This window comes from Plectropomus leopardus, chromosome 13, assembly GCF_008729295.1.
Source record: "Plectropomus leopardus isolate mb chromosome 13, YSFRI_Pleo_2.0, whole genome shotgun sequence".
In the NCBI taxonomy this organism is placed as follows: Eukaryota; Metazoa; Chordata; class Actinopteri; order Perciformes; family Serranidae; genus Plectropomus; species Plectropomus leopardus.
The window spans coordinates 1,029,979-1,053,630 of record NC_056475.1 but is presented as its reverse complement, the minus strand read 5'-3'; the positions used below and the strand labels follow the sequence as shown (position 1 = coordinate 1,053,630).

The 23,652-nt window shown below is 39.8% G+C and overlaps 1 protein-coding gene across 1 annotated transcript in view; it reads right to left on the bottom strand.

The window, feature by feature from the left end:
• The window catches only part of LOC121952696 (glutamate receptor 1-like), a 36,312-nt gene extending 20,122 nt beyond the window's left edge, over positions 1 to 16,190 (bottom strand). The window contains exons 1-2 of the mRNA XM_042499504.1: positions 16,045 to 16,190; positions 9,106 to 9,240 (exon numbers count right to left, since the gene is read on the bottom strand). Coding sequence (XP_042355438.1) covers positions 9,106 to 9,240; positions 16,045 to 16,150 — 241 coding nt within the window. The 5' untranslated portion in view covers positions 16,151 to 16,190. The remainder of the gene's footprint in view (positions 1 to 9,105; positions 9,241 to 16,044) is intronic.
• Positions 16,191 to 23,652: the final 7,462 nt, after the last annotated feature.

The window sequence follows — 23,652 nt, the reverse complement described above, 5'->3', positions numbered from 1 at the left end:
ATGAGAATTATCTCGCCAACAAAGACGGCGGCAAAGTGGAGCAGTCGGTAAATACAAGAAAAGGAAGGAGACAATAAGAAATTGTCCAGACCGAGACAGGGACAGAGACAGAGGCGTCCTCTGAGGGTTCAACGGTGTGACAGATCTGAGACACATCACAGGTTAGTCACTGAGCGCCTGTCTGATGACGATGACGATGATGATGATGATGAAGACTCTGTTATATGTGTGTAATTCTATATCAGGGGCCACTTTTGCAAAATGACAGGAGGCCAGGGGCCAGTCGCAGAAGCCTCATTCATGTTTCTAGGATTTAAGAAATTTCTGTAATTTTTAGACATTTCTGTGATTTTAGAACATTTTAGGATTTCAGGACATCCGTAGGATTTTAGGACATTTCTAGGATTTTGGGCAATTCTTGGATTTTAAGATTTTTGTAGGATTTCAGAACGTGTCTAGGATTTCAGGACATTTCTCAGATTTTAGGACGTTTCTAGGAACCTAGGACATCTTGAGAATTTTCAGATGTTTCTCCGATTTACTGCTTCTCTAAGATTTTAGGAGGTTTGTAGGATTTCAGAACATTTCTAGAATTTTGGGACATTTTTCAGATTTTAAGGCCATTTCAAGGATTTTAGGGCATTCGTAAGATAATTCATAAGGCAATTCTTGGATTTTAAGACGTTTCTAAGAATATAGGACATCTTGAGAATTTTAGGATGTTTCTAAGATTTTACAGCATTTCTAGGATTTTGGGAAATTTTTAGGATTTTAGAGGTTTCTTAGATTTAAGGGTATTTCTAGGATTTTAAGACATTTGTAGGATTTGGGGACATTCCAAGGATTTTCGGAAATTTCAAGGATTTCAGGACATTTCAAGGATTTCAGGACATTTCAAGGATTTTAGGGCATTCTGTCCATGATGTAAAGTTACAAAATGAAAGTGAAGTTATAGAGGTTAGGTCTTGACAGAAGTTTACGTAGTTAGGGGTATGAAGAGAAACACGGTGAGGATATGCCATAAAATGAGTCAAAATCCACATGGTTCTGAATCTTTGTCTCTTTGGGAAAGTCTGGCTGCGTTCAGCGTCAAATACAGCTATGAAAGACGACTTTTGGCAGAAACTACAAAATAAACGCAAAAGCGGCTATTTGACGACTTCAGGCTGGAAAGACATCGAGCTAAAATTGGTTGCGGTCTATCGTGTAATCTGACGTGTCTCTCAGCCGAGTAAAACTTTGTGACTGACTGACAGGGTGACCCCTGAACAGACAGTGTGAGCCCAGAGTGACAGTTTTCAGAACCAAACAACAAGAACTACTCTCATGACTAACTATAATGTTGTTAGCACAGACATTTTTAGAGTCCAGTGAAAAGCTGTGCCTCCATTTTTGGCGGTGACGTTAGAGGACGACGCTGATTCTCTCAGTGGAAATAAAAGTGTAAATACATCACTACATTACAAGTCCTGACCTTCTGTTGATGCTGAAGCGTTTTCTCTTTACAGTAACAGCAGATGTTGTCGAAGCAGCTGCAGCTTTTGACAGGAAGCTCACAGCTCATTTCATTTATACGATGTGAGAGCTGAACTCCCCCGAGACGCTCGGCTGCTCCCCCACCACCCTCCCCCTGCACAGATGCACCCTACTGTCCCTACTGTGTACTCTGTACTATGGAATACTACTGAGTACATACTGAGAAATAAACACAAAAACGATTCCTCTTGGTCTGTACGTCTGACAGTGACTGACTGACACTCAGCTCAGGTGACAAAAGTGATTTCCTTGCTACCTCTGGATGGTTTATCTGAGATTGATCTTTGCTCCTCAGCTCTCCTGAGGGAGGCTTTGAGGGAAACAGATAAGATTCAGTAATCTGAAAAATGAGAATACGATTCCTTTTTACAGGAGATAAAGAAAAAGACAATCGTGAGCAGCAGCAGTTTCCTCTGGGCAACAAAACGTCTGATGAGATTACTGCGACACACTGAACTGTGTGGACTTCAGGTCCACGTGTTGCAGCTTGATGACAATCGGAGTAAAACCCGTTTTACACCAAACACAGAGTTTTCCTCCGAAAATAATAATGGATCACTTGCACTGTTCCCTGTGTGGATAGTTGCCATGCAGATTAAATTAGAGGGTTATGTGAACCCTCCTGAAATTTCTGGGATTAAGGGACTTTGTTGGATTTAACCTTTCCAGGATTTCAGGACATTTGTAGGAGTTTAGGACATATCTATGATTTTGCAATGTTACTAGGATTTGGGGACATTTCTGGGATTTTGGGACATTTTTTAGATTTTAGGACATTTCTAGGATTTTAGGATGTTTCTATGACCTCACAACATTGTAAAGATTTTGGACATCTCTGGGATTTTAGGACGTTTCTGGGATTTTAAGATGCTTTCAGGATTTTAGGACATATCTAGGATTTTAGAACATTTCTATGATTTTGCAACGTTACTAGGATGTTGGGACAATTCTGGGATTTTGGGACATATTTCATATTGTAAGACTTTTCAACAATTTAAGGATGTTTCCAGGATCTTAGGACGTTTCTAGGATTTGAGGGTGTTTCCAGGATTCTGGGATGTTTTTGAGACATTATTACGAGTTGGGGCATTGCTCCGATTTCAGGACGTTTCTGGGATTTAGGACATCTGTAGGATTTTAAGACAATAGTAGCAAGGACCTCTGCTGGGTGTGGGGGATCAATTCGATAAAAAGCTCTATTTACATGCTGTTTTATGCACTCTGGCACTTTATGAGAATGAGAGTTTTTCCTAAAATGTCGAACTATTTCTTCAATATAAAAATGTTTCCAGTTTCCCAGGAGTCCATGTGTTATTTGCAGTTATTTTATATCCCTGATCCGGTTTACTGTATCTGAACTGCTGTCAGTCCTGCAGCTCGTCGTCACTGACACTAATTCCTGATAAAAAAAAGTGACTTTCAGTTGTGTCTCTGAGCATAAGTTGTGTCTCTGAGTATAAAAGTTTGAGGTGTCAGATGCAGCAGCAGCTCTGAGTCTCAGACACATATTTGTTTTTCTACCTCAAAGCGCGTTGAGGAGATGCAGCCGTGCTGCTCTGCTCCGACTGCAGAGTCAGTCTCACAGGAGGCAGAGCTCAGTCTGTTTTACATTTCACACAACAACACAACGGGGAGAGGAGAGAGGGGGAGTTCGTAGTAAGAGAGAGGTTGGTACACATGGTACAGTTTTACAATTTGCATTTTTTCACATCAGTAACAGCAAGTGTGTTTCATCCACCTGTTTGTTATGCACATTTTCAATCTGTACATTAAATAAACCTGAGTTGAAACGCTGCATATTTGAGACAAAAAAACCTCTCTGAGGGGTAAAAGTTGTTTTTTGGATAAAAGCAGAAACAGACTGAGTGAATAAATGATCATGCATGTGAAGTATGAAGAGTAAAATCATGATGTGTGTGGAGCGATGAGGAGACTGTAACCTGCCTCACATTAACACATAAAACCAGGTTTTCTTCCACATGGTTTTTCATTCTTTGAGCTTTTTCGTTGGAGCTCTTTGAATCTTCTCTTTTTCTTCAGCAGTGGCGAAAAGTAACTTTTACTCAAGTGCTGTACATTTGGTTTTTAAATTCTAGCTTTATCTTTTTAACCTGTTGTTGCTGCTGAATCAGTTTGACATTACAGTTGGGTCAATTTCCAGTCTTGCCGGTCTGGTTTCATCCGGTGTACAACCTTAAACCAGTTTAATTTATGTAAATGGAAGTGTAGCACCCTGTGTTTGTTTACTTTTTGGACATTAATGAGTTATTTTATTAAAAATACTAAAACAGCAGCAATATGACAACATTTTGGATTTGAAGTCAACGAAAGAGCGTTCCTTACCGGCTGCATTATATCAGACGCTCGCTTTGAAAGCGCTGTAGCAGACAAGGACCGGCTGATTCATGAAGTTGAAACGGGGAGTTATTTATTTGAAACCTGCTTATTTCACTAAAAAAACTTAAACACAGAGTGAGCTGGCTGGAGGGAAGTTGCCGGGAAGCTGAAATTTTCTGCTAAAGTAAATGATCATAACTAAAATGCTGCTGGTCATATTGTTTGTCATTTCCAGTAAATCTTATGATATAAAATGTGTGTTATCTGTTTTAAAAAAATGCTGTCGGCTCTTCAACATTTTCTTTTTACGTCTCCAGTCTGATCTGGAGCGCACAGCTGATAACTAAGTGGTTTGTTTACATGAAGTAACAGAAGTGCATTTTTAATGGACTCAGTGAGGACAGAAAGCTCCGATGATACAATATGCTACTTGATAGTTGGACCTTGAGAGATGGATAGAGACAGACAGAATGAGACAGACAGACTGATATAAAAGGACAGATGGATGGAAGGGGACAGACAGATAGAAAGAGAGAGACAGACGTATAGAAAGAGAAAGATGGACAGAAAGAGACAGACAGATGGGCAGAAAGAGAGAGACAGAAAGAGACAGACAAATAGAAAGAGACATATGGACAGAAAGAGACAGACAGAAAGAGACAGACAAAGAGAAAAGGATAGATGACAGATGAATAGAAAAAGACAGACAGATAGAGGCAGACGGATACAAAAAGACAAAGACAGAAAGAGACAGACAGAGATAGAAAGAGACAGCAGATGGATAGAATGAGACAGACTAATACAAAGAGACAGATGGATAGAAAGAGAGACACAGACAGATAAAAAGACAGCAAGACAGAAAAAGACACAGCCGGATAAAATTAGACAGACAGACAGGTGGATAGAAAGAGACAGACAGACAGACAGACAGACAGAGACAGAGACAGAGACAGAGACAGACAGGCGGAGGGTTGTGTTGAGTGTCCAGAGGGCAGGTGAGATCAGCTCAGGTGCAGCAGCTCCGTCATTCAGACTCTGTTCACGTCTGCTTCAGAAAAATAACCTGCAGCTCTGAACACGGCGAGGACAAACCTTCTGCTACCAAACGTCTCTGATTAAAACCTCAAAAATAATAAAAACCTCTGTCTTCTGTTTGTCCCACGAATCCTGTCTCATTAAAAAGTAAAAGATAAAGACCTCTGTCTTCTGTCTGTCCCAAAACTCCTACCTGATTTTTTTCTAATAAAGAGGTAAACTGAGGTTAAACGAGGATCACGTCTCAGAGTCTGATTACGATGTCTCACCTCACTGAGTTTGACACCCTGAACGCTCCTCCAGTTTTAACCCTTTTTTTGATCAGCATCAACTTTTCTTGTGCTGCATTCAGACACCTTCACGAGTATATAAACTTTCGAAATCTGAAACTGGTTTGCTGACTTTTGAAAACATGGGAATAAAAAAGGCAAGCGAGAACTTTTTCTGCAAGAACTGTAAAAAAATTAGTTGATTTTGAAAATTATTTTGAAAGAGGCAATTAAAATTATCTAAAACTGTAATTATAACTGTATATTTAAGACTATCTTACAGAACTATTACTATTTTAAGCCCCTTTCCAGGTCATTTCCTTGTTTGTTTGTTTTCTTTTACTGTATTTTTCTTTTTTCTTATTTAAAGCAAATTTTCCTGTTTTTTTTCCTTTTACTTATTTTTTCAATTATTTCTCATTTTTTGCAAATTTTCTTGTTTTTATTGTTATTTATTTAATTTTTAATTAAATTTTTTATCTTTTATGTATATTTTTGAAAGACATCAAGCCAACCTGCTCAGGTATCAAAGGGTTAAGAATCTGAACGATATCAGAGGAGCCGCTCTGTGGGACTCTACGGGAATACATGAAGCATGACTCAGCAGAAAAACACCTGTTGATTAATAACCACTGTGAGAACTATCTCAAGTTTCCAAACATCAAGCTGGGAAACACATTTTGGGAATTCGGCGGCCCTGCTGAGCACTAAAACTGAATGAGAGAGCATCGTTAAAATCTCAAAACGAAACTAAAACCTGTTTAATATTCTGCAAAATGTAGTTTTGATGTTGAAGATGCAGATTGGGACTTTGCTTTTCACTGCGGACGCTGATGTCACGCTGAGTTTATACTCTAAACGTTTCTGTTTTATAGGATGATATATAGGATTTTCACACGTGTTAAATTTGACTTCATTGAGAAGTGGAAATTAATGACATCACGTCCCAACAGTGAACGAGCGTCCGACTCTCAAGTAACATCAAAGCTTTCTGTCCACCGTGAGTCCATGAAATACGCACATCTGTTATGTCATGTAAACAAACCACAAAGCTATCAGCTGTGCACTGGACAATAATCTGGAGACATGAAGACAGATGGTGACTTTCTATCTTCCCATAGCTGCCAACATTGGGCTGTGAGGAAGAGGGAGATTTTATAGGGTATCTGTCCGAATGGCCAACTCGCAACATCCCCGTCCCATAAAAGCCGACACCACAAATGAATACATTAATACAAGCATGTAAACTAAATGACTTTCAATGAGCCTTTAATCCATCGCTCACAGTAAAATGTGCTTAAATTTAAATCACAAAAAATAGCAAGTGCACACATTGTGAAAGTGTCAAAAGGGAGAAAGTATGAGTTATAAAACTCATACTTTCTCCCTTTTTTTCACGAATATATAAGTGAAAAACAAGTTTTTTGGGTTTTTTTTTTTGTTTTTTTAAAGAAAATGATTTTGAAAAACTGCTATAAAAACTATATTAATTCCAAAAAAGTTATATTATTGTATGTATGTAAATATTATTGTAATTCTTTTTAAATAAGCTACAAGCGTAGTTTTACCCTAGCTTTTGTCTTTTTTCCCTTCAGATTTTCTCCTGGCTTTTTAAAAATAATTTTCTACAACTACATTTTTTATTAAGAACTCAAAGAAATTTGCTGAGGGTTCAAAGGTTAAACACTTGTGAGAGGCACCTGAAACCAGCACAAGTAAAGAGATGTCATCCAGGTTTTAAAGCGTCAAACATGAATATAGCTGTGTTCACAACAGCAGGAGTTTTTTGTTGAAAAATGTATAAATAAGCATAATTATATTCTGCAGAATTATATCATAAATAGAGTTATAGAACTTTTTAGAGAGACAGTTTAAGTGTTACAGAGTTTGTTACAAACTGCTCCTTTTAATAAATCTTGCAATACTTATAAATGAACGTTGTAAAAAAAATCAAAGGTATTAAAACATCTGTGAGAGTTTCGTTTAAAAAGCTGCCATCAGATGAAGGCAGCTGCTCGTGTCATTATGCCTTTAGATTTTAATTCAGGTGTAATGAAGCTGGCTGCTAAATTCACCGTTTCGGCGGCAGAATAAAAACAAGGTCAGCACATTGTTCTGTAAACCTGCTGCAGCGCGCTGAACGCTCCCCGGGGCCACAGTCCATTTAGTGCTGAGCTCCCTGCGGTCTACGTCCATTTACTGCTGCTGACTGCTCTTTCAAAGCCGCCCTCCTTTTAGAGCTATTTTCCATAAACCCAAACTCTGCTGAATGGAGTCTGGAAGGTGGAAGAGAGGCGCACTGACCCGTGATGGGGACTACAGCGGACGGTGACCACCTCATGACACGGTCCAATGTTGCACCAACAACATAACCAGCCGACAAATCCAGGGTTCATTGTACACTTCCAGGACTTTGAGGCAAATGTTAAAGACCATACAATCTCTAAAAAAAGAAACAGATACTCCTTTTCTGTTCTCTTTCATTACAATATATTAGCTTTTTAAAAAATATATATTATCAAAAATAATAATAAATTCAGAGAGAGATTAAAACTGAATATTTAAATATAGTTTAGGGACTGTTATTTATGAGAGGTGGGGGTCAAGCACATTTGTTTATATTGTCCTTTTTTTTTCTTAAAACTGTTTTCAGATCTGGTCCGTGACAGACCGACAGCCCGAAAACCCGACGCATCCGGCCTCGGTTATTGCTGACATTGACGCATAAAATATCAGCTGCACAAGAAAGACTCCAAAACGAACTCATACAAAACACTGATGCAACATCGGCATCCAGTATACATTTCCTCCGGCTGTTACAGTTTGTGCTCTTGAGCGTCAGTCCAATGTCGTCTCTCTGTGAGCTCAGTTTTTGGTCTCCACCGACTCCTGATGGAAACATTTGACTCTTTAGCCGCTAAAAGCTCCACCATGTTCACCAGCTCGTCTCTAAGGCCTGTTTCACACAGCACGCGTCAGCAGTGTATGACAGCAGCGTCACCGAGCTGCAGGGTTGTAGCTGCATTGCTGCTGTGTTGCTGCTGCGTCGCTGCTCGCAGCTATATGTGCTGTTTTTCCACATTTATAAGCACATATTCCCCTCATTTATGAAGTCGTGCAGCTCCTGCACAGCTGACAACATGCTCCTGTAAATGTTTCAAAATAAAATGCCTTGTATCAGCAACTGAGGGGATTCTGTCCACAGAGACGTTGTCAGAGGGCTTTTGTTTTGAAAGGGAAGCAAGGAAGTTTGAGTAAAACAGACGTCTTTGTATTTCCTCTTCTCTGTGACAGAGACTTCAAACTGCAGTAAAAAGTGGTGTTGAGTCAATATTATCATCAAAACACCGTCTTTACTGTCTGTGTCTGCTGACAAAAGTGCGCGGCACGAGTAAATAATCGGAAAGTCCCCGTTTCTCTGGATGTGCTGCAGCTGATACGCAGCTGAGACGCGCCTGACTGCTGCTCGGGCGGTGTGAATGCTCTAACTTGATAACATGAGCGCTGATATAAAAACAACACGTTCGGCGCTGCTGACGCCAAACTGTGTCCGTCTGCCGTTTGCTGCTGAGAAGGTCGACTTCAGTGAGTTTATCAGACTGAATCAGACGGGGAAAAATCTAACTTAGGAGATATTTGTCAAATCACAACCTCAGCCGAGTTGCAGAGTCGCCGTAATTATCTTCAGGGTCGACACCGCGAGCAGCACTTTCTCATTTGATTCAGAATTCATATAAAAAATAAATCCATAAAAGGTCACAGAGAGAACATTTGGCTGAGTTACTGCACCGAAGTGTCATCGCTTAAAATGCAGCCCGAGCACACGCCAGGTCTGCGGATCCACGATAATAACAAAACACATTTTTACGTCCTTGGCATTTATAAAAAACATCACAGCAGAGAGGAAGACTCCTCTGTGTGAACTTACAGGCGTAGGTCATGGCGAAGCTGCTCCCCGTGTCCACCATGTCCACCTGTGGCACCAGTTTGGGGACGTCCTGGTGCTGCGCCAGGGCGAAGCGAAACACCTCGTACTCATGGGAGCCGGTGGGGAAAAGGCCTCCTGTTTCACAGAGATAAACACAGCGAATTATTTACTGTCACGAAGAGCCGAGGAAGAAAAGAAAGACGAAACTTCACCTCAGTCCGCCAAAACAAAATCTTTGCACTGTACGATTCTGCAAACCACAAATATGTCACGTGTGTACATTTCATACATATATCGGTGCTTCTAAAGTGACGCAGTATCTGAGCTGACTCTGTCATCTGCAGGACGAGGAGACGGTGGACGGTGTGACTCTGAGAGACGCCTGCAGGGCTGCAGATCTCTGCTCAAGTCTTCATGTGTTTTCTAGGGGTATTTTAGGCCCGAAATGTGGGCGTCTAAAGTGGGGTCAACCAATATTGGTTTCTCGGGGCTGATGCACATACAGATTATTAGTAGTTAATGAGACCGTTAACCATTTACAAAAAAATGAAAAGTTTTCTGTCGATATTTACTCCAGAACAAAACTTTGTTGAAATGCCTTAAATATCAAATGTTTAATCAAAACTGAAACGTTCAACATCAAATACAGCAAGTTCCCTGCTACTTTTTTGATAAAGTCAAATGAAAATTTAAATAACAAATAAATGAATAAAAATAGCTCCCAGTACTTTTACAAAGTAAAAGTCCCTCCTATGCTGACACTTTAATAATCGGCCATCATTTAATTAAATGCAGATACAGATAATCGTCAAAATGCCAAATATCAGCCCCAAATTTTTCCAGCGGAATTTGGAAATCACACATTGGTGTTTTTAGCAACCCACCGCTGTTTTTTTAGCTGCATCTTAGGTATCAGATGAGGATGTTTTGTAGTTACCAGCCACTGTTTTTCCAGCAGCTTCAGCACCAAATGTGTGTTTTCAGTAACCCGTCACTGTTTTTCCGGCGGTCTTTTAAGCTCCAAACATGGGTGTTTGTTAATCACTTGTTGCTGCTCCTCCAGCTGTATTTTAGGCGCCAGATGTGTTTTTAAGCAACGCCTTACAGTTTTTCAAGCAGTTTTTAAGAACCAAATTTGCGTGATTTTTAGCGACCCCCTGCTCATTTTCCAGCTGTTTTCTGAACACCAGAGGAGGACGCTTTTAAGCCACATATGGCTGTTTTCCAGTGTTGCTGTTAAACAGATGTGGGTGTTTTAGCAACCTGTTACTGTGTTTCCAGTGGCTCTTTAGTGGCTTTTAGCTGAATTTTAGGCACTAAACTTGTGTGTTTTTTCAGGCCCCGCTGCTGTTTTTCAAGCGTAATTTTTTGGCCCCAAACAGGGCTGTTTTTTAGCCAACTGAACAACAAATAGTCATTGTTTTTTACAGAGACATCACTGCATTTCCAGCCAGAATAGTGCAACAAAAAGCAGGAATTTTAAGCCGAAACAGAAGGTTTTCCTAACCATGAGGTTAACGATTGGTTTGCAGAAATTTTAATACCAACATTTTCCCTGACTGGTTTGGCTAATAACTAAATACCTAAACTTAAAACTTACAAGTCTTAACCGACCCGCTGAAGTCTTCCTTTGACTTGTTTTTGTTTCTTGGCGTGTTACCGTCCTCGTGCACACACACAAGATGAGACTCATTCATGAAGCCACTGCTCCACAGCGCTCCCGGTGGCTCGAAACTTCTGATCAAAGTTGCACTAACAGCTCAGCAGACGGCGGCTGACACTGAGTTTAGCACCGCCACTATAAATAATCAGGTCTGCATTTTGCAGTAATTGCGGTTCAAAGCCTCTTTTCCCGGCGCTCATTCACTCCACTTTTCGCTCCACTCACTCGCTCTCGACATGATGATTTTAAGGGTCGCTGTGAAATTATCTCAACACTTAAACTCTGGCTGATGGACCCTCTTGTCTTCTCGGCGCTGAAGTGTGCAGAGGCAGTTTTCATGTTTGATTGCAGCCACTACATTCAAATGTTAAAATCAACTTTTTCTTCAGCCGCTGTAATGACTCCATCTCACACAGAAAAATCATGTTGTAAAACATTCTGGTTTTGTCTTTTCTAAACCTTCTAGAGGTGCAGCTTTAATGCAATTATTGATTAGCTGATCAGCATCTGTTTTTTTTAAATCTTAATTCTCTGGTTTCAGTTTCTCTGCTGGGAGAATCTTCTACTTTTCTTTGTCTTACTTTGACAGAAAATTCAGTATTTTTGGATCTCTTACTGTTGGTCAGACAAAACGAGACATTTTTGATGGAAATTTTTCACTTTTTCTGAACGACCTATTAAATGACAAAATAATCCACATATCAATCGATGATTAAAATAATTGTTAGATGTTTTTAAAAAAAAAACTTAATTAATTAATTAATATTAACAAAAACCTGGTATATAAAGCGTTAAAATTCTTATAATGAATGAAGATTTGTTATTATTATTGGCACTCATGTTGGTTAAAAAAAGTACATTCAATGAAAGTAGAAAATAATATCAACGTATAATAGTTTTTAAAGATTGAGTGTGAAAAGTAAGTTTTGTGTGACATGAGACGCAGATGAACTGAAACTGAAGCTGAAAACACAAAAACTAACCACAGGAAGTGAAGGGGGAGTCTGATCCAGCAGTTTTGCTAGCTCACGCAGTCACTTTAAAACTTCGATACGAAATACGATAAAATGTCACTTTACATTAAATACAAGAATAAACGAAAAACGGAGGAACCTCATGTCTGCATCAGTCAGGAGACAAACAAGCAGAAAACGCAGCTTTTTCTGTGTTTTATGTGTTTAGCGGAGACATTTTTCACCGAGCTGAGGCTCACATGTCACTGCCGCCGGAAACGCGCATTCAAAATAAAAGCTCAGAAATCTAGAATAAAACTAAAGAGACGAAAAAAAATTACACATGAAAGGATTTAATGTGAAAAAGGATAAATTACACGAAAGACAATGTTTAATAGCTTTACAGTTTTACTGAAGTCAAAGTACTCATTCCACACTTAAAAATAATACTCTCCTACAAAGTAAAAGTCACTTCCATTTTTCAAAGGGGGAGGTCGGAGGATTTGAGGAAATTTGGGGCCAAACCTGGATGTCAGTAAGGAGATCCAGGAGATCCTTTGCATCTGTTTTGTTTGTTTGTTTGTTTGTTTGTTTGTTTGTTTGTTTGTTTTTATCAACAAGCTGTACTTTGATGCTTTTTTTCTGGCAACTTATTTACACTTAAAAATGTATTTATTATTAGGCCTATTCTTATTTTTGAAAAAAAAAAAATTAAATAAATAAATAGATAAATAAATACAGAAAGAAGCAAAGAAAGAAAGAAAAGTAGATATGAATAAATAAAATAAGAAGAAAATAGAGAGAAATTGCAATACAGTGACCCAGAGCTCAATGTGACACCTTCACAATGTTTCTCCAAACTTAGACAAAATATCAGATTTTCTCTATTTTATTATTGTGGCCAAAAGAGCTCATGATTACAACTTTGTGATATTAAAAGAAAATTTGAGGGAATATATATATATATATATATATATATATATATATATATATATATATATATATATATATGAAAATATCTATATATATATTATAAACTGATATGTATTTTACTTAATACTTGTGAAAGGCATCTGAATGCAGCACCAGAAAGGTGATCCAGGTTTTAAAGGGTTAACAAACAGAGAAAAGCAGCGTTGATGAGTTTTAACTCTGAGCTCCGCAGCCGCTCGTTGGTTTGCAGGTCAGCTGCTCGCCGGCTGCAGGAGGCGTTTTTATTCCACTGAAATGCAGGTTAGTTCAACTTGATGCCACATCAGCACCAAACATGAGCGGAAACTCTGGGCCACTGGTCTGATGAATCACATTATGAGTTCATTTTGGGAGAGTCACACGCTCTGCAGCCCACAGCTGATCCGCGCTCAATGTGACCAAACCAGTCCAGGTTCAAATGGGAATAAAAAAACAGCGGGAAGGATTCATCCGGCGCACGAATGTCACAGTGAGAGAAGTTTCAGAGAGAGGCGCTTTGAGAGGACTCATACTGAATACAGGAAATAAACCTGAGTGGCTGAGGTGTTCGGTACAAGACACAACCAAGATGGTAAAATGGAAAGAGAAAATGTGATTAAATTATGTAATTTACAAGTCTGTCTTAACCCTTTGAAACCTGATTTATTTCAAAAACACGGGGAGAAGGCAATAAGCAATTTTTAAAAGAAATGATGAAGAAATTAGGAAAAAAAGAAAAGAAAAAGCATAATCCCCCTGAACAAACAACAACAAAAAATATGAAATAATAAAATGGAAAAAATGGAAAAATGACCTGAACAAAATGGCTTATAAATTCTTATGATTCATTAAATTATTTTTAAATATATCCTTATGATAAATATAAATATTTCGTTCCATATTTTCCTAGTTTTGTTTTCTTCTTTAAAAAAAAAATTATTTTTAACTTTTTACTCCACAACATTTATCTGACACCTTTAGCTTCAAGGCTCTGTACAGGTTAAATGGTAACATAACCACTATGTCATCAGCTAATAAAATTGTGCATGAAAGATCCAATAGGATAGAAATGGCAAAAAAAAGCTACATCTTGACCAACTGCAACACTAAGGTGCTGTTTACACAATGATACATCGATAAAAATCTCTCAGTGTAATATAGTATATAACAGTAACCTCGTAAAATGGTGTTTCAGCAAAATAAATTCTGTCTTAACGTCCTGCTCAACTGTTAAGTAAAACAATAGCAACCAATAGTATTGCTACATGTTGCTGATTCCTATCAATAACTGCATGACTCTACATTGTGCTGATTTCTATCCTGTTACTGTAAAACTCGATCCATGGGGCTAATTAGTATAATATCACTGTATGACTCTGTCCATAGTGCTGATTCCAATTAAATCACTTTATGACTCTGTCCATGGTGCTGATTCCTATAATGTGCATGTATGACTCTGTGCATAGTGCTGATTACAATAGTATCACTACATGACTCTGTCCACAACGCAGATTCCTATGAAACCCTAAACAACTCTGTCCATGGTGCTGATATTATAACTATACTATAGCTATAATTAACAATCTCTCTGTCAATGGTGCAGACTCTAATAGTATCACTATATGACACTGTCCATGGTGGTGATACGTTTAATATCACTTTATGTCTCTGTCCATGAGTGCTGATTTCTGTGACGTCACTCTATGACATTATACAAGATGGTGATTAATAGTGCTAATATAGATGGTGAATAGTGCTAATTCCTATATTACCACCTAATGACTCTGTCCATGGTGCTGATTCCATTAATGACACCATATGACTCTGTCCATGATGCCAACTCCTGTAGTACCACTATAGCCACTGTCCATGGTCCAATAATATCAATGCAAGACTCTGTCCATAGTGCTTATTCTTTTAATATCTTTAATATTGTCTCTCTCCGTGGTGCTGATTCTTAACAGCACTGTATGAGTCTGTCTATGGCACAGTTTCACTTTAAATCAATGTATCCTGTATTATTCCTATACACTGTCCATGGTGCTAACTACTATGATGTCACTGTGTCTCTGACCATGGTGCTGAATACTATGAAATTGGTGTGTCTCTGTCCATGGTGCTGATTACTATGACTATGTCTCTGTCCATGGTTCTGATTACTTTGATATCAGTTTGTCTCTGTCCGTGGTGCTGATTACAATGATATCACTGTGTGTGTGTGTTTATGGTGGTGATTACTATGAAATCGCTGTCTCTGTTGACACTGCAAATTAATTTAATATTAATGAGTCTCTGTCCATCATGCTGATTCTTAACATCACTATATGACTCTGTCCACGCTGCTGATTCTTAACATCACTATATGACTCTGTCCACGCTGCTGATTCATTTTAAATCACTTTATCTTGTATTATTTTCTATATGACTCTGTCCACGGTGCTGATTTATTTTAAATCACTTTATCTTTTATTATTTCTATATGACTCTGTCCATGGTCCAGTAATACCAATGCAAGACTCTGACCACAGTGCGGATTCTTTTAATATTAATGTGTGTCTCTCTCCGTGGTGCTGATTCTTAACAGCACTATATGACTCCATGGTGCTGATTACTATGATATCACTTTGTCTCTGTCCATGGTGCTTTTCCCTATATTATTAGTTTCTCTGTCCATGGTGCTGTTTTCTATAATATTAGTTTCCCTGTCCTTGGTGCTGATTCCTTAGATATTACTCGAAGCAAAAAACAATATTACTGTAGTTTTGGGCACTTGGTTCATTAAAATATTGTTTTTATTATTGTATTCTTTTCACTGCATGTTGTAGGAAGTCCAAGAGACACAATACACACTTTAAGTCATATAATGAATATATGAATTCTAACATACTGTAAGTCACAAAGGGAATCCAAGCTACAGGCATTATTACAGGGGTGGTGAGCGGGGCTACAAAAATACGATATGTCATAACAAATATATTATGGCAATAAAGGACGATATTATTATGAGAGGCTGCATTTGGAAGTGTTGCATGACACCACCGACTGAAACTAGTGATGGAGCATTTGGCTTCCAAAAAATCTTTCCAAGTCCAAATACTGCATGACAAAAAAGGCATAAATGGGTTGTTTATGTGTGGGGAAAGTGTTTATTGCTGGAGTTGGGAGCGCCTCATACAGTGCGTCATTAAATTGATGCACGAGCTCGTGAATGAACGCAAGTAGGCGGCTCGATTAAAAATATAGGAACGCAGCCCACAGTCTCACAGACAGCATGAAATATTTGAGATATTTCAGCAGAACTAGAGATAATGAGCTCCCGCCGGGTTGGTCCCGGAGCGCCCCCGGGGTGCGCGCGCCCCGCCGCTCACTCACCTATGTTGATGTTACTTGGGAAACTTGTGCCGCTGCAGAGCCCGAGCAGCAGCGGCAGCAGCAGCGCGAGGAGCGCCGAGGGGACCGGGAAGCTCTGCGGCCGCATGTTTCCTCCGGCGTAATCCCATTCACACCGGGGCCGACGCAGATCCACCGCAGGCCGGCCACGGACTCACACATCCACCGGTAGTCCGCTCCGGTCCTGTCTGCGTCTCCGTGTCTCTCTCTCAGTGTGTCCCTCTGATCAAACATCCAGAGCGCAGAGCTTCTGCTGCCGCGACGACTCTCACCGACACAGAGTGTCAGAGTGTGTTCAGTGTTTCTGATCCAACTACCTCACCCCCCCACCCTCCCCCTCTCTCCCTTCCTTCCCTCTCTCTCTCTCTCTCTCTCTCTCTCTCTCTCTCTCTCTCTCTCTCTCTCCTCTCTGTCTGTCTACTTATAGAAAACTGTAACAGGACCAATCAGCACCCTGCGCACTGACTCCTGAGCTGTACACTGTTCTGTATTTTCAGCTGCTTGTTGACGTTTCTGATGGAAAATGTTTCTTTCTTCGACATTTGTCCGACTGATCTGCTTGTTGTGCAGTTTCTTCTCCTCCTTCTCTCCCACTGATCATCTGCAGCCAATCACCAGAACAAATGTTACCGGCTGCGGTTCAGGAGGAGGCGCAGGTTACCGACGGTTCGCATGTTGAAGCATCCTTGAGCAAAATACTGAACCCCAAATCTCAGTGAGTGTTCACCGGAGTGGCAGGTGGCACCATGTTTGGCAGCCATGGCTAAAAGTGTGTGTGTGTGTGTGTGTGTGTGTGTGTGTGTGTGTGTGTGTGTGTGTGTGTGTGTGTGATGAGAGAGAGAGAGAGAGAGAGAGAGAGAGGAGAGAGAGAGAGAGAGAGAGAGTGAGAGTGAGTGAGTGAGTGAGTGAGTGAGTGTGTGTGTGTGTGTGTGTGTGTGTGTGTGTGTGTGTGTGTGTGTGTGAGAGAGAGAGAGAGAGAGAGAGAGAGAGAGAGAGAGAGAGAGAGAGAGAGAGTGAGTGAGTGAGTGAGTGAGTGTGTGTGTGTGTGTGTGTGTGTGTGTGTGTGTGTGTGTGTGACTGCTTGTAAAAGCACTTTGAGTGGTCGGAAGATTAGAAATGCTTCCTACAAGTGGCGTCTGGAAAACCTGCTGTCTCTCCATTAACCCTTTAACACCTGGACACATTCAGATGTCTTTGAGAACTTAAGAAAATTGAGGGAGGGTTTATTAGATATCTTCAAAAATGACTCAGGGAAAATCTCCCCTCAATAATTTCATATTTAAAATCTATCTATCTATCTATCTATCTATCTATCTATCTAACTAACTAACTCAACAACACTCAACAATAAAATCGCCCAAAAATGAGAAAGAAATAAGTAAAAAGTCACAAGAAAATTATCTGGGGAAAATAAAATTACAAACAAACAAACAAAAAACCCCAAACAACCAACATATTTTGTTTCTTTTTCTGTAATATATTTTTAATATATATATATGGTTAAGGTATAAAAGGAATTAAAATTTAGCTAAAGAAAACTGATGTTGATCCAGGTGTTAAAGGGTTAAAATGTTGCCTCGATGGACAGAAAAACCCTAACCTAACCCTAACCCTAATCCTAACCCTAACCCTAACCTATCAGTTCCACCAAAGTTCATCTGGTTCATCCTAACGAGAGCATGAATGATGAGGAAAATTTACAAAGGTTAAAAAAAAAAATGTGGTGATTTTATGATGGCATTATTGATGAATAAATAAATCCTTGCTCTTTATCCTCCATCAGTTCTTCTAAAAGCAAACTAAAGTCCTCAGAGCTGAGGGGGATTTCTTTATTAGCTCCAAAGGAAAAACAGCCAACACTTTAACTTGTTGGTCTCTGCAGCGTCTAACAGAAAAAATGTCCGCCCTCCTCCACGGTTTGCCCACACGAGGAATAACGGGGACGCCGGTAATCCTCCTTTTATTCAGCCTCCATCCAGCCAATTTACTGAGACAAAACAACGAGAGAGAGGAACATGATCAGCCTCTTTCATCCACATCCCTGCCTAATTTATTTATCTGCACTCCACAAACAGGCTAACGGCGGCGTGGGAGGATCCGCCGAAAACACTGAAGACACATCATCAACTCCCGGTGACGCGAGCTGAAGATGCCTCGTTCCCTCTGAGCTCTTTTATCTGTTTCCATCCAGCTGCTGCGAACGACACATCTGGATCAAGAAACGCTCAGTTACTCTAACGACTACCTGATAACTTTAGTTTCACTGGCCGAAAACATCCACGACCACTTTGGTAGAAAATGGTTACCATACGAATAAAAAAACTAAAAAAAATAAAATAAAATCAAATAAAATTAAATAAATAAATAAATCACAGCCAGGTCTGGAAACAATCCTGAGTAAAAGGTTAATTTCTGTCTTTTACCACTTTGAAACCTGAGACAACTGGTTTGGTTTCTTTACAAAACACGGGGAGAAGGCATCAAGAAACGACCCAAAACTCAGCAAAAAAATGTGGAAAAGTTACAAGAAAATGAGCCGAATATTAACCGAAACCACGAACAATAAAGAAGACAGTAGACGCAAAAAAAAGTGATTAGCAGATGTTGAGGACTATTTAGAAAAGGCTCTTGGAGCAATTTCCAATGAACTAAATTCAAAATAATCATTAAATTAAAATAATACTTATGAAGATTCAGTATTAGGGGTACCAGTGATATTTGTAGTAGTAGTAGTAGTAGTAGTAGTAGTAAAGTAATGTTAGCAGTGGTAGCAGTTGCAAGTCATATTTGTAGTAGTAGTAGTAGTAGTAGTAGTAGTAGTCATTATGAGTTAGCAGTAGTAGTGTTAGCAGTAGTAAAAGCAAGTCATTGATGAGTTGAGGCGTCCACTGTCGTCGCCTCCTCGGCTCATTTAGACTCTAATCAGCGCAGTGTGTAATTAGCTGAAGCAGCGCGCACACACACACACACACACACACACACACACACACACACACACACACTGAGACATCAAACAGTGTAATCTGACAGCCGCCTGCCTGCTGACGGGCGGAGGTGATTAGCTGATAAGATCTGGAGGAGATTTTGGCGGGACTCGTCCTCTCAGGACGAGCACGAACAGATTTGCTTTTGTCTGAGAAGAATTGCGGTGAAAAACTAAATTTCACGACAGACAAAAGCAGCAGACAGCTGGAGGTCAGAGGACCGAACTCCGAGCTGATTCATCAGTTCGTTGTTGTCGTCATAATGAGGCCGCTTTGTTTATTTCTATTTAACGGACGTAATCCGAGGCTTAGCTGTTATTTACTTTGTCTGCACCAGCATTTATTTTGTGCTGTTTGGGGAGCGAACTGACAGTTTAAAGTGCTAATTTAGTGGTTGGAATCACTTGTAAACTTTTACTTATGAATCATGCTCTGTGGAGGAGTTTAGGTCACAAAGCAAACTGAAAAATTGTAAATAAAGACATTTTTTTTTTTCCATATTTATCGGCACATTTCCAAAGCAGTTTGTTTCAGAGTCTACAGGTTTCAAATCTGTAAATTCTTTGATAGTCTTTTAATTTCATGTCTTGCTCTTTTTTTGGCAGATTTTTTTTTGTTTGGTATTTTATTTTATTTTTAAATTTTATATTTTTATATTTTAATTTTTTAAATATTTTTTTATATATATTTTTATAGATATATTTTTAATATTTTTTAATATATATTTTTACATTTTACTTTAATTAATTTATTTTTTATTTGTTTTGGCAGAAGATCCCGATGCCAAAAGCCACCTTCGAGTCCCGTGTGGGTGTATGCGTGTGTGTTTTCTACACTTTACCATGTGCCTTTTTCGACTAAACGTAGCCATCCGTGACTTTGGTGCCTAATGCCAACAACCATGACAGCCGCGTGAACACAGGAACCGTGCTGCTTCACCCACCACGTGCATTTGTTGACGTCACGGTAACGGGTTGCGTCATCCCATTATGACGTCATCCCACCACGTGCATTTCTGTGGCGGGATCCATGCGCGCCACAGCTTGACGTGGGAAGGACACCTAAAACGCTGTGGGTCGACATGGATGGTATCTGGACCAAACGCCATTATGTGACGAGTTCGGATGAGAACACGTTGGACTGTCAGACCAAAGTTTGGCGTTTGATAAACCGAAGAGTCCAGACCAAACGAGGTGTGCAAGAGGCCTTTTGAGTTTTTACAGGTGCCCCAAAATCAGCCTGTTTTAGTTTTTAAGATTTGGGAAACCTGATCAGAAGATTTTGGAAACCTGCCGGTGATGCAGCAGATCTCTGATGGAGATCCCTCTGAGCCGGAAAACTCGCTCTGTGGTGAAAACAAAGCAGCGCCGCAGCCGTTCTCTTACATGATGACCTGCTTACAACATGTGAACGAACATGTGTAGGTCACGTCAGCCGTTCGGCGGTTATGCAGATGACAGGTGAGACAGAACAACAAAGCTCCAGCATCAGCAGAGTGGGAACTCTTTTCCTCCACATCTACGATTAACTCTCACCAGAGCTGAATCTGAGCGCCGAGCATCATAAACACACACTACATACACTCTGCATGGCTGCAGTATAGTGCTGTGTGGGCACAATGCACTCATCTTTTATTCATCCTCCCATCATCCTTTATGGAAAACTGCAGATTAAACGCATCATTCTTTCATGAGCCCACGGGCTGTTTTAGATAATTTAATGTACAGAAAGATCGTACTTCGGACCTGAAGGCAACAACGGAGCTTTAAACTGCAGCTGGAGGTTTGAGATTCACGTCAGACGACACAAAGTGGAACAAAACCAACATGAAATCTTGATCTGAACGCAGATTATAGTGGATGAGTACATGTGAGGAGTTTAGTCATGTACATTAGATTACATGACAGTAACATGGACTGGAAAGCGCCGTGATGTTGGAGAATCAGCTGATAAAACAGCTGCTGGGGTTCAGACATAAGTCATTTCTTTTGTGCCTCTCCATTGTTTCAACGACACATTATTCTGAAGCTCGAGCAGTCCCATAAATGTCCCATCAGACCCAAATCCAGTGCGTCTATACCTCAGTACAACACAAACAAAAGCACATTTCTCCGAGGGGCTGTTTCTCTAAAAATACGCCACACTTTGCCAAACAGAAGCACATGGCTCATTCCTCATCAGACATTTCCATCCCAACTCGTCACGTGCTGCTGCTTCGTCAGTTACGCTCGAGGTATTCTTCTGCGTCTGCTGTTGACGTTTCAGGATGCTGCTTCCATGATGTTGACAAAAGCACATGGCAACCAACGCCGGGACGTCAACAAACGCACACGCTGGTACGGACGGATTAGAGGAAGGTGCCGATCATGAAGTGTAGAATAAAAAAATTACAATCAGACGGAAGGCGAACAACGGACTCACGCATGAAAGTCTGCTGTTTGTTGGATCCATCCGCTGCTGCCCCTACAGGGAACCTCGTACTCCTTAAAACGCCCCACTAATGTCCCCCAAAAAATCTCACTTTGAGCAATTATTGTCACTAAAGCAACAATGAGCAACTTGCTTTGCTTGGGGGCCAGACTCTGCACCCCCACACGTTTCTGAGATTTTGGGACATTTCTGGGACTTTAGGACATTTCTAGGGTTTTAGGATGTTTCTAGCATTTGATCCCCCACACCCCCGACAGGTGTAGGGGGTGTGGGGGATCCTTCACTGGTACTTTTTTTTGATCAACAAGCTCTATTTTCATGTTGTGTGATGCACTCTGGCACCTTATGGAGACTAAAAGTACAAAAACTATTCCCAGTGTGCATGACTTGATTTTTATTATGAATTCGAATATGGACCCTACTGGGGGCCAGATTCTGCCCATGTGCCCTAAGTTGAGTATTCCAGTCAAAGTGCATAAAAAAGCACAAAATTTGCTCTTGTTTATCCAAAAATTTCCCAGAGGAAGGATCCCCTGCACCCTCTGTTGAGGTCAGGTCTAAGCTCCAAATGTCCCCAAAGTCGATTATTTAACTTTGGATAAAAACATGAAACAATTCGGCATAAAGTCCTGCAGATTAACTCATATCACCAAAGCGGTCTAAAACCGGGCCTGCCCGGAGAAAACTGAAGTTATTAAATAAAGTAGATGCAGAAAGTGGCATAAAATGGAAATACTCAAAAAAAGTACCTGAAAATTGTATTTATGTGCAGTACTTGAGTAAGTGTACTTCTTCATATTCAGCTGAATGAACACTTTTCGCAACAAACTTTTTTCCCCAGAAACGATAATTTGCCTTCAACATAAAATATTGCTGGTTGTGTTTTGCAGTTTAGCACAAAGCTTCACATCCATTCAGTCTGCCAGCGTGTTCCCGCTCTAACTGCATTTAACTGCTCTGTGAAGCCATTGTTGTTATTGATTGTGACTTCCTGCCAGCTGAGCTCGAGAGCAAACCTCCAGCTTCACTCAGTCTTTCTCTTTCCTTAACCCTTAAAACCTGCAAATCACCTAAATTTCTTTAAAAATACACAAGAAGGCAAAGAGCAACTTTACAAATGAGCCAAAAAATTAGTAAAAAAAAAAAAAAAGATAAGAAAATTACCTGAAAATTAGTGAAAAGGGGAAAAAAGAAAATGAAAGTTTGAGATAAGACTTAAACATTTAGTAATTATAGTAATTATCAATATGATTATTGAGATAATAATTTCTTTTTTTTTTCTGATTTTTTAAAAAAATATATAATGATTTCTTGCAATTTGTGAAACATGTCTTACCAAGTCACTTTTTAAGTCACCAAGTCACTTAAAACTATTTTTTAAAAAAACACTATCATTTTTTGGAAATAATTTTTATCGATTTCTTCAGTTTTTGAAGGTTTAAATACTTACTGAGAGCAGCATTGATGTCGATCTAGTTTCAAAGGGTTAACAGAGAAACACGTCCGCTGCTCTGTGTTCAGCGATAAAAAGGTGTGTTTGGCAGCTTCTAACAAACACACCGTAAAAGTCAGTGACAGAAGGAGACGTGTTTGCAGCAGAGAGGCGACGCTGCGGCGTTTCTCTCTGCAGAGATGTGACTGCAGTGGCAGCTCTCCCTCTGAAAATGACTTTAATCTGACCCAGAATCAGATCAGACACTGAGAGCAATAAATGTGAAGGAATTAGTCCTAATGGCAAGACTGCAGAGACTCGCTGAACTGTGAACGAGAGAACACAACGCCAGCGGAGGAGGAAGTACTCACATCATTTACTCACTGTAAAAATACTCCAAGACAAGTAAAAGTACTCGAAACCTCACTGAAGTAAAAGTCAGAATGTTGCAGTAAAATGTTTTTTCTCTCTGATGTTTTTAATATTCCTGCTGATTTATTGTGTTTTTTGCATTTTCCGGATGTTTCAGGTCGATCTCATTTTGACTCCTTTCTATCCTGTCGGGTAGTTGAATCTACAGCAATGCATCATGGTCTATAAGAGGCAATAAGTCACGGGTAATGATGCTAAGAGATTTGCTGAGGGCTTGTTTTAAAAAGGAAACCGTGAAAGTTGCGACAGGATTTAACGGACACGTGAGAAGTGGTTTAATGTCAATAAATTCATAAATGAGCATCTGTGAAA